The following is a 12,526-nucleotide window of genomic DNA, read 5'->3' on the forward strand; positions in this document are numbered from 1 at the left end:
AACTTCAAATTTCGATTTTATGTATTGTCACTTTGCAGCTATGTTTGGGCATTTTCAGATAAACAATGGGGGAAGTTTGCTACGTGTTGCAGAATAAGTTTAAGAATAAACAAGTACGATTTAAGATCGTATATATTATGATTTTTCAGGTGCGATAATCAGTGTGCAGTAGTTCATGCTCACCACGGGTTATCCATTCTCGAAGGACTTTGAACGTACTGCTCTTTTGTAGTACTTCGTTGCGCAGCGAGATTGAGTCTCATGTTTCTCCGAATTAGATCAGGAACACTATTCTGTTAACTGCAATTTTTGACTCTACTTAGGATACAGTGTTGGTTAGGTGAGAACATTTAACATGGCAGCGCGTCAGCAATCGTGAATAATTTAATGATTAGAAAGAATCCGCCTCGATTGCAAATAGAAACCGGATGTTGACCTAGGTTTCGGCGCGGATAACCCCGCCTTCTTCGGAACACACTAAAACTACAAACTGCCGTATTAATGTTGGACCATGCCTCTTTAGGCAGTTTGTAGTTTGTGTTCCGAAGAAGGCGTGGTTATCCGCACCGAAACCTAGGTCAACATCCGGTTTCTATTTGCAATCGAGGCTGATTCTTTCTAATCATTGGTTAGGTGAGTTCATTCTTTACACTCGAATCTTGAACCAAGAGTCGCAAGTTAGTCCCCTCATCCATTCCCAAATGACACCTAGTAACCCCAAACGAGATGGTGTAGTGCTCGGCGGAATCATCGTTGACTCCCCTCCGGGTTGATTTAGGTTTACTGTTGCTATCCTGAATCACTTACGGTTAAGCCCGGGATACGTCCTTCAACATGTGTATGCGCCACTACCTCAGTCATTCTTGTTAGACTGCGCTAGTCCGATGTCTCTAATGATATCGAAGTTAACCTCTTACATACTTCCCCACTCCATCTTTCACCGTATTTTAATAAACGAACGTGCTTAGGGAAACAGGCCGTCATAGCATAAGGTCAATGTTTCGGACATTTACAACGGTAGAAAGCTATGCAAGTTAGAGATCGCAGAGAACACCCGGTTGACCCATAGGTTACTCCAATATGAAGATCATAACCCTTACTTCCAGACTGCTCACAAAAAGTTTTGCACCACCGTCATGACCCGGCGGGGTCAGGGATTTTCTCTGCCTCGTGATGGCTGGGTGTTGTGTGCTGTCCTTAGGTTAGTTAGGTTTAAGTAGTTCTAAGTTCTAGGGGACTTATGACCACAGCAGTTGAGTCCCATAGTGCTCAGAGCCATTTTTGAACCTGTTAAAACTCGCTAAAATGGAACATGCACCAGGCACAATCAAATTGGTAATAAAATTAAAACATCGTGGCTAATTTGATGCCGGCACGGTAGCTCAGCGTGTTCGGTCAGAGAGCCGGTTGGCCTCTGTAATAAAAAAAACTGAGCGGAAGGATCAACCACCGAACTTCAACAGGATGTCTTGCAACGTCCGCAGCGACCAAACACAACGATCAATAACGAACAAGACGCAAAAAAAGGGGTAGCGTCTTTGATTCATAATCAAAACGTCTTCGGTCCCGGGTTCGATCCCCGCCACTGCCTAAATTTTGATAAATAATCAGCACTGGCGGCCGAAGACTTCCGGCATAAGAAGTCAGTCTCATTCTGCCAACGGCCTTGTCAAAGAGGGCGGAGGAGCGGATAGAGGTTCAGGGCACTCTCTTGTCCTAGGGGTGGGAAATTGCCCCTAAAGGCGGAAGAATTAGCAATGATCAACGACATGAGGATGCAGAAGGCAATGGAAACCACTGAATTAAAGACACGTAACGTGTATCCACAGGGCATGTGGCCCGTAATTGAAGAAGTGTCATGATGATCTCTCCATTGGCAAAAGATTCCGGAATAGTCCCCCATTCGGATCTCCTGGAGGGGACTGCCAAGGGGGAGGTTACCATGAGAAAAAGATTGAATAATCAACGAAAGGATAACGTTCTACGAGTGGGGGCGTGGAATGTCAGAAGCTTGAACGTGGTAGGGAAACTAGAAAATCTGAAAAGGGAAATGCAAAGGCTCAATCTAGATAAAGTAGGGGTCAGTGAAGTGAAGTGGAAGGAAGACAAGGATTTCCGGTCAGATGAGTATCGGGTAATATCAACAGCAGCAGGAAATGGTATAACAGGTGTAGGATTCGTTATGAATAGGAAGGTAGGGCAGAGGGTGTGTTACTGTGAACAGTTCAGTGACCGGGTTGTTCTAATCAGAATCGACAGCAGACCAACACCGACAACGATAGTTCAGGTATACATGCCGACGTCGCAAGCTGAAGATGAACAGATAGAGAAAGTGTATGAGGATATTGAAAGGGTAATGCAGTATGTAAAGGGGGACGAAAATCTAATAGTCATGAGCGACTGGAATGCAGTTGTAGGGAAAGGAGTAGAAGAAAAGGTTACAGGAGAATATGGGCTTGGGACAAGGAATGAAAGAGGAGAAAGACTAATTGAGTTCTGTAACAAGTTTCAGCTAGTAATAGCGAATACCCTGTTCAAATATCACAAGAGGAGGAGGTATACTCGGAAAAGGTAGGGACATACGGGAAGATTTCAATTAGATTACATCATGGTCAGACAGAGATTCCGAAATCAGATACTGGATTGTAAGGCTATGGCAAAAAAGGCATTTCTGGCCAAGAGAAGTCTACTAATATCAAATGCCGGCCTTAATTTGAGGAAGAAATTTCTGAGGATGTACGTCTGGAGTACAGCATTGTATAGTAGTGAAACATGGACTGTGGGAAAACCGGAACAGAAGAGAATCGAAGCATTTGAGATGTGGTGCTATAGACGAATGTTGAAAATTAGGTGGACTGATAAGGTAAAGAATGAGGAGGTTCTACGCAGAATCGGAAAGGAAAGGAATATGTGAAAAACACTGATAAGGAGAAGGGACAGGATGATAGGACATCTGCTAAGACATGAGGGAATGACTTCCATGGTACTAGAGGGAGCTGTAGAGGGCAAAAACTGTAGAGGAAGACAAAGATTGGAATACGTCAAGCAAATAACTGAGGACGTAGGTTGCAAGTGCTACTCTCTCTGAGATGAAGAGGTTAGCACAGGAAAGGAATTCGTGGCGGGCCGCATCAAACCAGTCAGTAGACTGATGAAAAAAAAAAAAAAAAAAAAAAAAAACAAAAAACGCTACTTGCACATGTGACACGACGTTCATGTATCACTATGCCATAGTGTTTCATTTTTCTGCTTCTATTGCACGGGAGTACAGGGTGTGTTTGGTAGAGAGGAAATGTTTGGTTTTTTCTAGCTGGGAAGGTACGCTCCCGCTGTGGTTTCTAGTTCCTGCTTGTCGCCAGAAAACGACCAGTGAGTTTTGTTACGAGTGGCGAGCATCCTCTCAGGGAGTTGAGCTGTTCGTGTGAGTGGGACCGTGGACCACTCCGTGGCTAGAGCTGACACGCATCCTCGCTGAGGACAGAGGCTGGCGTGCTGCCACTACCGTCCCCGGAGGATAACTGAACCGGAGATTTTTGCTTTTTCTGTACCGATCTCAAAAGCCGGGACGGAGGGAGCCGCCCAAGCCATTGTGTTCGTCATGAAGGTGGCGTCCAGTCGGTGGGACATTGATACATTCCAATACCAACATTATGTTTGTTATGGTGCGTTTGGGTACATATAGTGAGAAGTATCTGACATGTTTCCTTGTTGTTGTTTTTTTGTGAAATAAACAATATTCTCGTTTGTTGCACTGGCAACAGCATAGAGTCGTTCCCTCCATGAGGCATGGGGAGCTTTCTTTGAAAGTTGAGGGCAGAGAAGAAGGTTTCTGGTCTATTCGTCTTTCGTCTCGCAGCCACCATCTGATGTTGACCGGTGCACTGTAGCTGATTTTTCGGAAATGTGTCCCAATTGAGGTAGCACAATCCTCATGAAACACACAGACTATGTTTGGGAGCACGATTTCAGAGCAGCATCTCCTACCTATTGCCCAGCCCTGGTGTCAACATTTTGGCGGTGGGTTCGTCTTTCACGACGGTAATGCACATGCCGACTACCTCGTGAACAGCTTCCTCCAGAAGGCACGAATCAGCCAAATTGAGAGGCCTACGGCATCAGCTGACATGAGCCCCACAGACTATGTTTAGGGGAACTCGGTTCCACAGCGGCATCCGAAGAACACTCCTCATACAACGGATGATGTCAGGAGGGACACTGTTAAAGACTGGAACAACCTCTCGATCACATTTTGGACATTATTCCTAGGTGAATCCAAGCACATTACAATGCATGGGATGAAACATGGTATTGAATTAACTTCTTGTGAACTCGGTCCACAGCCTGCATAGATTTCTAAACAGACATTTGACACTTGTGGTTGTCAATATTTTGTAAGGGGTAAGGGGTAGTCAAATGAAAACGAGACAGATGAAAAAAAGTTAGTAAACTGTTTATTATTTCAAAAATAATCGCCACAATTGTTAATACATTTATCCCACTGCGAGACGAGATGGCCGCCTTCATGGAAAAATGATTGCGGTTGCCAACTAAAACACGGTTCTACCCAGGCGTTCACCTCTTCGTTCGAAGCAAATCGGCGGTCACGACTGTATTCCTTCAGTGCTCCAAAAATGTGGAGGTGGGCGGGCATTTTGTTGGCAGGTTGTTTCGAGTATGCTGCAGAAGTTTCGCTGAGAAGCCCTTACACATCGTCCCTACAGTCCACAGTGATTTTCATATTTTTGGAGCTCTGAAGAAAGATTTCCTTGGCCGTCCATTTGCTTCGGACAAAGTGGTACAATCACGATCCGTAGGCAACCGCAAACATTTTTCAATGAAGGCATTGACCTCCTCGTCTCAGAGCGATAAATGTATTAACAGTTATGGCGAATACTTTTGAAATAATAAAAACTGGTTTTACTTTTTTCCACCTGTCTCGTTTTCATTTAACTGCCTCTTATATTTTGCTATTGCAATCTTCGCGTTACGCCATTGTAAATCACAGTTAATTGGTATTTATGTCTTTTCTTGACACGGCGCCAATTATTTAAGCTTGAGACCGCCGCAAACTGCAATAGGAAAATAAAGCCTTTCAGTCGTAAGTGGAACATGGTGTCATTTCAGCGGTATCGCATGTTACCCAGCAGGATACCTTCGTTTCAAAGATAATTATTGTTTTGTTTTGGTTTCTATTTCACTATTAAATTATTTTCCAGTTTCTGAAAGCTTATTTTTTCATTTCCTGTTCGCCTTGTAACTACGCCCACATTCGTTCGCTGAAGTGCAGGTGGTGCGAAATATTTTTTTATCATTTTATATGGACAGTGCTCTTAGCCTTAGGAATGAAAGAGATTTCGGGCAGAAGGTTCATCTAACCTTCTGACTGACAATGTTGCTCTCAAACAACATTGATTACCAATATCCATCGTAAGAGCACCAAGAGTCCTAATGCATTTCAACTGCTAGTGCCGCTGTCACCCACTAGACACCTATCTTTGTAGCAGCAGAGCTGTTGGCATTCTTTATTGCGAATGAGGGAAGATTTTCAAACAGTCTTCGTCAATTCAGTTTTATAAAGCATATGTAGGTACGTTTACTGAAAAGAAAGTAATATGTTTGCCACTGTAAGAACCTAATTACTAATTGGCACCATCCTATATATTTTCAAATAAATGGAAACATATATAGTTAGTTACATTCAGGAAGGTCCGTTTATTCGGAGAAAACCAGTAAATAATTTGTTTCTCAAAATTTTATAGCAGTGCCAAATAAAGGGTTTGTACGGGACCTAGCTCTATCTTCGTTTAAACGACAGAAGTGCAGAGTGGGCACCATCCATTCCTTTTGTTAGCAGTAAAACTTGTGTGTTGGTATAAAAAAGAAATTTGGTCGGTGTTATCTCAAGTATTATTCATTGGCATTGAAGGCTCGAACTTAAAAAGCGTCTTTTGACTTCCTGGTTTCCTATTTTCTATGGTCTGCGCCAGCGATGCCTTCCTCATCATAAATTTAAATCGTTCAGTGCCAGAACCCCAGCTTGCAGAAGAAGAATATGGAGTGGAAGAAGGGAAAGTTCGTGTCCTCTCAGTAGCTAGCGGTATGCTCGATGAAATATCGACCGTATTTGACGATTATGCCCCGCTTCAGTCTTGCGAGCTTCTCAGACAAGGGATTCGATTGTGAATGTTACCAGACGGTGTGTTTCATGGCTTTCGTTCACATGTGACTCCCCCCGCCCTCCCCCCTTTCTCATAGGAGCGGATGTACTGCCGTCGTAGCTTTGTAACTTCCACAACTCTTATCTTGCCGTCCTCTCACAGCTAAAGTTTACAAATTTACGTTTCGTTTCAATTATACCAATAATTGTCACTATCTTTCATGAAACTTTTGAACATCTTCAGTTAAAAAAAAAAAAAGTCGTGTGACTATGGCCTCCCGTCGGGTAGACCGTTCGCCTGGTGCAAGTCTTTCGATTTGACGCCACTTCGGCGACTTGCGTGTCGATGGGGATGAAATTATGATGATCGGGAGAACACAACACCCAGTCCCTGAGCGGAGAAAATCTCCAACTCAGCCGGGAATCGAACCCGGGCCCTTAAGATTGACATTCTGTCGCGCTGACCACTCAGCTTCAGTTTATATAAGCTTATGAATTTTTTCTAAAATTAATTCCGCAGCGTCACTACTCTAAACACAAAATCAGTATTATTTTTTAAGAAGTATGAGCTTTCGAAATTAACAATAACGCTAGTTTCAGTTTCTAAGTAGCTCTTCGAATTCTCGAAACCCGACAAGAAGAAACAGCATTGTAATGCAGCAATAATAAGTTTATATTAAATATAATGAATAAAGAAATATTAAAACTTGTTAAGTGATGTTAATAAAATACATGCTACGCAAAAACACACTGAAATATGGCGGAGAGTTGCGAATTCTCACCTGTTCACGTCTACGTCCGTCGATTCTAGGATGGTTCTTGCCCTGTCGATGTGTCCATGCTCCACGGCAGCAAACAAGGCTGAAAAATAGGAAGGTCTTGTAATATTTGGCGTATCAAGGATGCATAATTTAACGGACTACAGCTTTCCTGTAATACATTAATATCAAAAGGTATTCAGTCAATACATTCAAAAGACACTATTCAGAAGTAAGCAAAATGAACAAACAATAAAACAGAAAAATTATGGATTTGCATAAATGTGTTATGACAGAAGATCAAGAGTTTCAACTATAAAAATATTATATTCACATAGATTTACAATCAGTCCAAATGTGTTATCTAAACTTTCCTTTAAAAACATGCGGCACTAAAGGTTACGTATTAGGGTTTTCTTGAGGAATATGCCTCAGTAATTAGCAAGGTCAGGGCGACAGCCATCGAATTTAGGTTTTCCGCGTTTTCCCCACATTGTTTAAGGCAAATGCTGGGATGTTTCCCTAGGAATGGACTCGGCCAGTTTCCCGTGCTCCGTCTCTAAGACGCGCGTCGTCGACGGGACATCAAACCTCAATCGTTCTTAAGGAATTGGTTGTCACCGACTCCATGGTTAAGAGAAGAATTCAGAGGAAACAAGCACACAACTTGGACTTACTGGGAATCACGAAGTGCGCCAAAACTTGATTCGATTAGTTGATAATAGCTTGATATACCTTTCTGGAGCAACGTTTAGAAACGTTATTCCAGCCATACGACAAGCTTAGTCCGCTCAGATGCTACCGGACGGAGAAAGTGCACTGCAAAAATTTCGCTCACCTAAACAGCAGTAAAGCGCCACGTGTCTGGTAAACAAGCAGTCAGATAGGTTAGACACGCCACAGGGAGCGCAGCGATAAACAGGATTAGGAAATAGCGCAATAACTCTGATTTATGTCCGATGTGGGTACCTCCATCCCTTCATACTTGTTCCCACTGAGTCAATACGAACGATCATTCGTCAACATATTCATTCGCTTGAAATCCTAGAACGTACATAAGAAGCATATTCTGTTGTTGTGATTACAGCCAAAAATCTAGTGTGCCAGCAGTGGTATAATGACGCACTTCATGTCCTATCGCGGACAGATACAAAAGCATCACACACAAACGTCCAGCTCGATTCCTCTGTTTTGTAGATGTTGTTTTCCTCCTGCTAAGACGTCTGCAATACTCTATTACAAGGCGAGAAAAGAGTTGCACACCAAGCGAATCGAGGTTAACTGTCATTATAACTTTACGTGGATCGCCATCCTAAAAAGCAGGCAAAAATAGCTCGCACTGCCTTCTGTGTTCAGTTACACGGTCCATTCACATTCCAGTGGAATCCAATCTCACTCACATTAATATGACCACTGCCTATGTTCGAGGTCAACGTGTAACAACCACTCACAGACGGCAGATGGCAGCACTAGCAGCGGATGGTATATAAAGCGTGTTGAGCGGACGCGGAAAAAGTGCAGTAGCCGTCGTAATGCGGAAACGGAGCGATTTATCTGACACCCAAAATGCATTACGTTGGCTTTCGGGACAAGGATGGAAGCAGTGACGAAACGGATAAGTCTGTAAACTGTTTTCGTGCCGCCGTGCTTAAAGTAAATCGTGCATCTACATCTACATTTATACTCCGCAAGCCACCCAACGGTGTGTGGCGGAGGGCACTTTACGTGCCACTGTCATTACCTCCCTTTCCTGTTCCAGTCGCGTATGGTTCGCGGGAAGAACGACTGTCTGAAAGCCTCCGTGCGCGCTCTAATCTCTCTAATTTTACATTCGTGATCTCCTCGGGAGGTATAAGTAGGGGGAAGCAATATATTCGATACCTCATCCAGGAACGCACCCTCTCGAAACTTGGCGAGCAAGCTACACCGCGATGCAGAGCGCCTCTCTTGCAGAGTCTGCCACTTGAGTTTGTTAAACATCTCCGTAACGCTATCACGGTTACCAAATAACCCTGTGACGAAACGCGCCGCTCTTCTTTGGATCTTCTCTATCTCCTCCGTCAACCCGATCTGGTACGGATCCCACACTGATGAGCAATACTCAAGTATAGGTCGAACGAGTGTTTTGTAAGGCACCTCCTTTGTTGATGGACCACATTTTCTCTCTCCCAATGAATCTCAACCTGGTACCCGCCTTTCCAACAATTAATTTTATATGATCATTCCACTTCAAATCGTTCCGCACGCATACTCCCAGATATTTTACAGAAGTAACTGCTACCAGTGTTTGTTCCGCTATCATACAATAAAGGATCCTTCTTTCTATGTATTCGCAATACATTACATTTGTCTATGTTAAAGGTCAGTTGCCACTCCCTGCACCAAGTGCCTATGCGCTGCAGATCTTCCTGCATTTCGCTACAATTTTCTAATGCTGCAACTTCTCTGTATACTACAGCATCATCCGCGAAAAGCCGCATGGAACTTCCGACACTATCTACTAGGTCATTTATATATATTGTGAAAAGCAATGGTCCCATAACACTCCCCTGTGGCACGCCAGAGGTTACTTTAACGTCTGTAGACGTCTCTCCATTGATAACAACATGCTGTGTTCTGTTTGCTAAAAACTGCTAAAAACTGAATGGCGAAATGGCGCTATTCAAAACCGGTGCCAAGGAAACTGCGGTGCATCATGGGCCATAGGCGACAGGCATGACGACGGCTGCGGAAATGTGTGCGGGTGAATAGAGGTGCAATTGTTCAGCAAGTGACCGCCCAGATGAACCGAGGGGCTTCCAACAGTGTCTCTTCAACGACCGTTCAGCGAACGTTGCGTGTACGTCTTAGCAGGCGCCTGATTCGTGCACCCATTCTGACTGCTGTTCATCTCACGACGAAGGCTGGAGTTAGCACGCCAGTACCGCGATTGGGACGTCCACTGAGTGGCCACAGGTGGCCTTCTCAAATGAATCACGTTTCATGCTTCATCAGCGTCAAACGTCTGAAAGCAAACACCCTGCGACATTCGTCGGAAGGATCCAGGCCGGACAAGGGAGCGTTATGGTCTGGGGAATGTTTTCGTTGGCATTCATTGTGTGATCGTGTCATCTGGATCAACACAAGGCTGCATAAATCCTTGGGGACCGTGTCCATCGCTACATGCAATGTTTTTCCTCGGCACAATGGTATCTAGCAGCAGGACAATGCAACGTACCACACAGGTAGCAGTGTAAGTGAGTGGTTCGAAGAGCCCTAGCCACCAAACCCCGATTTAAAGCCAATCGAGATTCTGTGGGATAACGTCGATTGGGCTCGTCACCGCACTGGAGTTTGCATGGCTCCACTTCCCCACTGGCCCACTGGTACCTTTCAGAACCTCCCTGACTTTCTTCCTGCATCTCTTGCAGCAGGCCGTGCTGCAACAGGTTTTCGACAGGTGGTCATATTAATGTGATAACGGCCTTGCCGCAGTGGATACACCGGTTCCCGTCAGATCACCGCAGTCAAGCGCTGTCGGGCGTGGCCGGCACTTGGATGGGTGACCATCCGGGCCGCCAAGCGCTGTTGCCATTTTTCGGGGTGCACTCAGCCTCGTGATGCCAATTAAGAAGCTACTCGACCGAATAGTAGCAGCTCCGGTCAAAGAAAACCATCATAACCACTGGGAGAGCGGTGTGCTGGTCACACACCCTGAGGATGACACGGCGGTCGGATGGTCCCAATGGGCCACTTATGGGCTGAAGTCGGAGTGCTTCGTTTCCTTCATATTAATGTGATTGGACAGTATACAACATAGTACTTCTTCTCATTAGTCTTCTAACTGGCTCACTGTGGCCAGCCACGACTTCCTTGCTTTCTACATCTCATAGTAGCACTCACACCCAACATCCTCAATTATTTATTTCATGTATTTCAACTGCCATCTTACCCTACAGTTTTTGCCTTCTACGCTTCATTCTAGTACCATTTCCTACCATCAAGTCCCACATAGAGTTTCCCACGCATTCCCTTTTTGCCGATACTGCGGAGAAGCTGTTCATTTCTTACATCACCAGTCAACTTCGTTTTCAGTCTTTTCCTGTAATATAGTGTCTCAAACGCTTCGAATCTTTTCCAGTTTTCTCAAAGTTAATTATTCACTTCCATTGTTTCCTGTGCCCCAGACGTGAGTTCTCTGACATTTCTTCTTCAAATTAGATCTAGGTTTGATACTAGTAGATTTTTTTTTTACCGAGTAGGCCCCTAATGCTCCCTTTGGCAGTGACAGTCTGCTCCTTATATACCCCTCGCTGCATCTGTACCTCTAGTATCTCTACTGGCAGTCTACATCGACTGCCACATCGCAATTTTCCACACCGCCGGCAGTACTTGCTCATCGACGACTATAGAAGCAAGACCAGTCGACATCGTCCAGCCAACTAGTGTCACATTTGCCCGCAAATTACCATCTCTACTCTAGCTGCTAGTTGAAAGCCCTTCTCTAGCCGTAATGTTGGACATTACTGTTCACGCCAACCTTGCGTTTTCAGGATTGTGCTTTTAATTTGCACACCTCAAATTGCCTTTTATTTTCTAATCTGTTGTAGCGTATTTCCTATCTTTGCATTTCTTCTTCCAGCAAGCAGAAGCTTGCATTTACCATTTCCAGTTGAACTTTCTAGAAGATATCTAGGTTGTCTTTGCCTTGTACAAACTACAGAAAGTACTGCATATTCCAGAGCGGTGTATTTTAGTTTCGTGAGCTATTAACATCTTTTTCATTTGTTCCTCTAAGTAACAGTAAAATGATGGGGAGTCTTATGTTAGATAAACGAGTTAATATGAACCACACTAGGTGCTAACAAAAGGAGCAAGAAAAACTTTTGTGGAGAAAACAAATATGTGACCGTCGCATATAAATTTAAGAATGAGGAAGCCTTTTACGAAATTAATTGTTTGGAGTACAGTCGTACATGGAAGTGCAACTTGAACAGTAAACAGCGCGTACAACAGGAGAATAGAAGGCTTCGAACAGCAGTGTTATGGAAGAGTGCTGAAGATATTACGAGAAGACTGGATAACTAATGAAGAGGTAGGAGAAGAAATTAACGAGGCTAGATGACTAAAAGAGGGGAAAGGGTGAAAGGACTGCCCTCAGGCAGCATGGAATAGTTAACTGATAACGGAGACATGTGTGAGTCGTAAAGATTGTAGAGAAAGACCAAGGCAGTATCAGCAGGCAGATTCAGGTGGATGTAGGGGTGAATGAATTAACTATGAAACACTAGCATCTTTCAGTCTCTGAACTGAAAACCACTCGAACGACTAATGAGAAAGCTGATGAGGAATAGCTGAGGCAAAAGGCAGTTGGACAAATTGTTCAGTCGACGATAGCATACATCACCTATACGCTTCAGTGAACTGGAAATATGTTTCATGCATGTAGGTGGAAGATTAAAGTACAAAGCGAACTGGGTACCTCGACAGCAGTCATGGAGAGTCCAATGAAATCATCCACAAAATGAAATCAAGAAACAAAAATTACCTAAAGGTCTGTTCAAATGGCTCTGAGCACTATGGGACTTAACATCTGTGGTCCTCAGTCCCCTAGAACTTAGAACTACTTAAA

The 12,526-nt window shown here is 44.0% G+C and overlaps 1 protein-coding gene and 1 pseudogene across 6 annotated transcripts in view; one reads left to right on the plus strand and one right to left on the minus strand.

The window, feature by feature from the left end:
- LOC126235685 (ankyrin repeat and fibronectin type-III domain-containing protein 1) overlaps nt 1-12,526 on the minus strand; it is a 760,613-nt gene that overhangs the window by 184,611 nt on the left and 563,476 nt on the right. For all 6 annotated transcript variants that reach the window (XM_049944422.1, XM_049944426.1, XM_049944427.1 and 3 more), the window contains one exon: nt 6,940-7,018. In XM_049944422.1, the coding sequence (XP_049800379.1) occupies nt 6,940-7,018 (79 nt within the window). The remainder of the gene's footprint in view (nt 1-6,939; nt 7,019-12,526) is intronic.
- Nucleotides 10,371-10,488, plus strand: LOC126238039 (5S ribosomal RNA; annotated as a pseudogene).

Source organism: Schistocerca nitens, chromosome 2 (assembly GCF_023898315.1).
Source record: "Schistocerca nitens isolate TAMUIC-IGC-003100 chromosome 2, iqSchNite1.1, whole genome shotgun sequence".
Classification (NCBI taxonomy): domain Eukaryota; kingdom Metazoa; phylum Arthropoda; class Insecta; order Orthoptera; family Acrididae; genus Schistocerca; species Schistocerca nitens.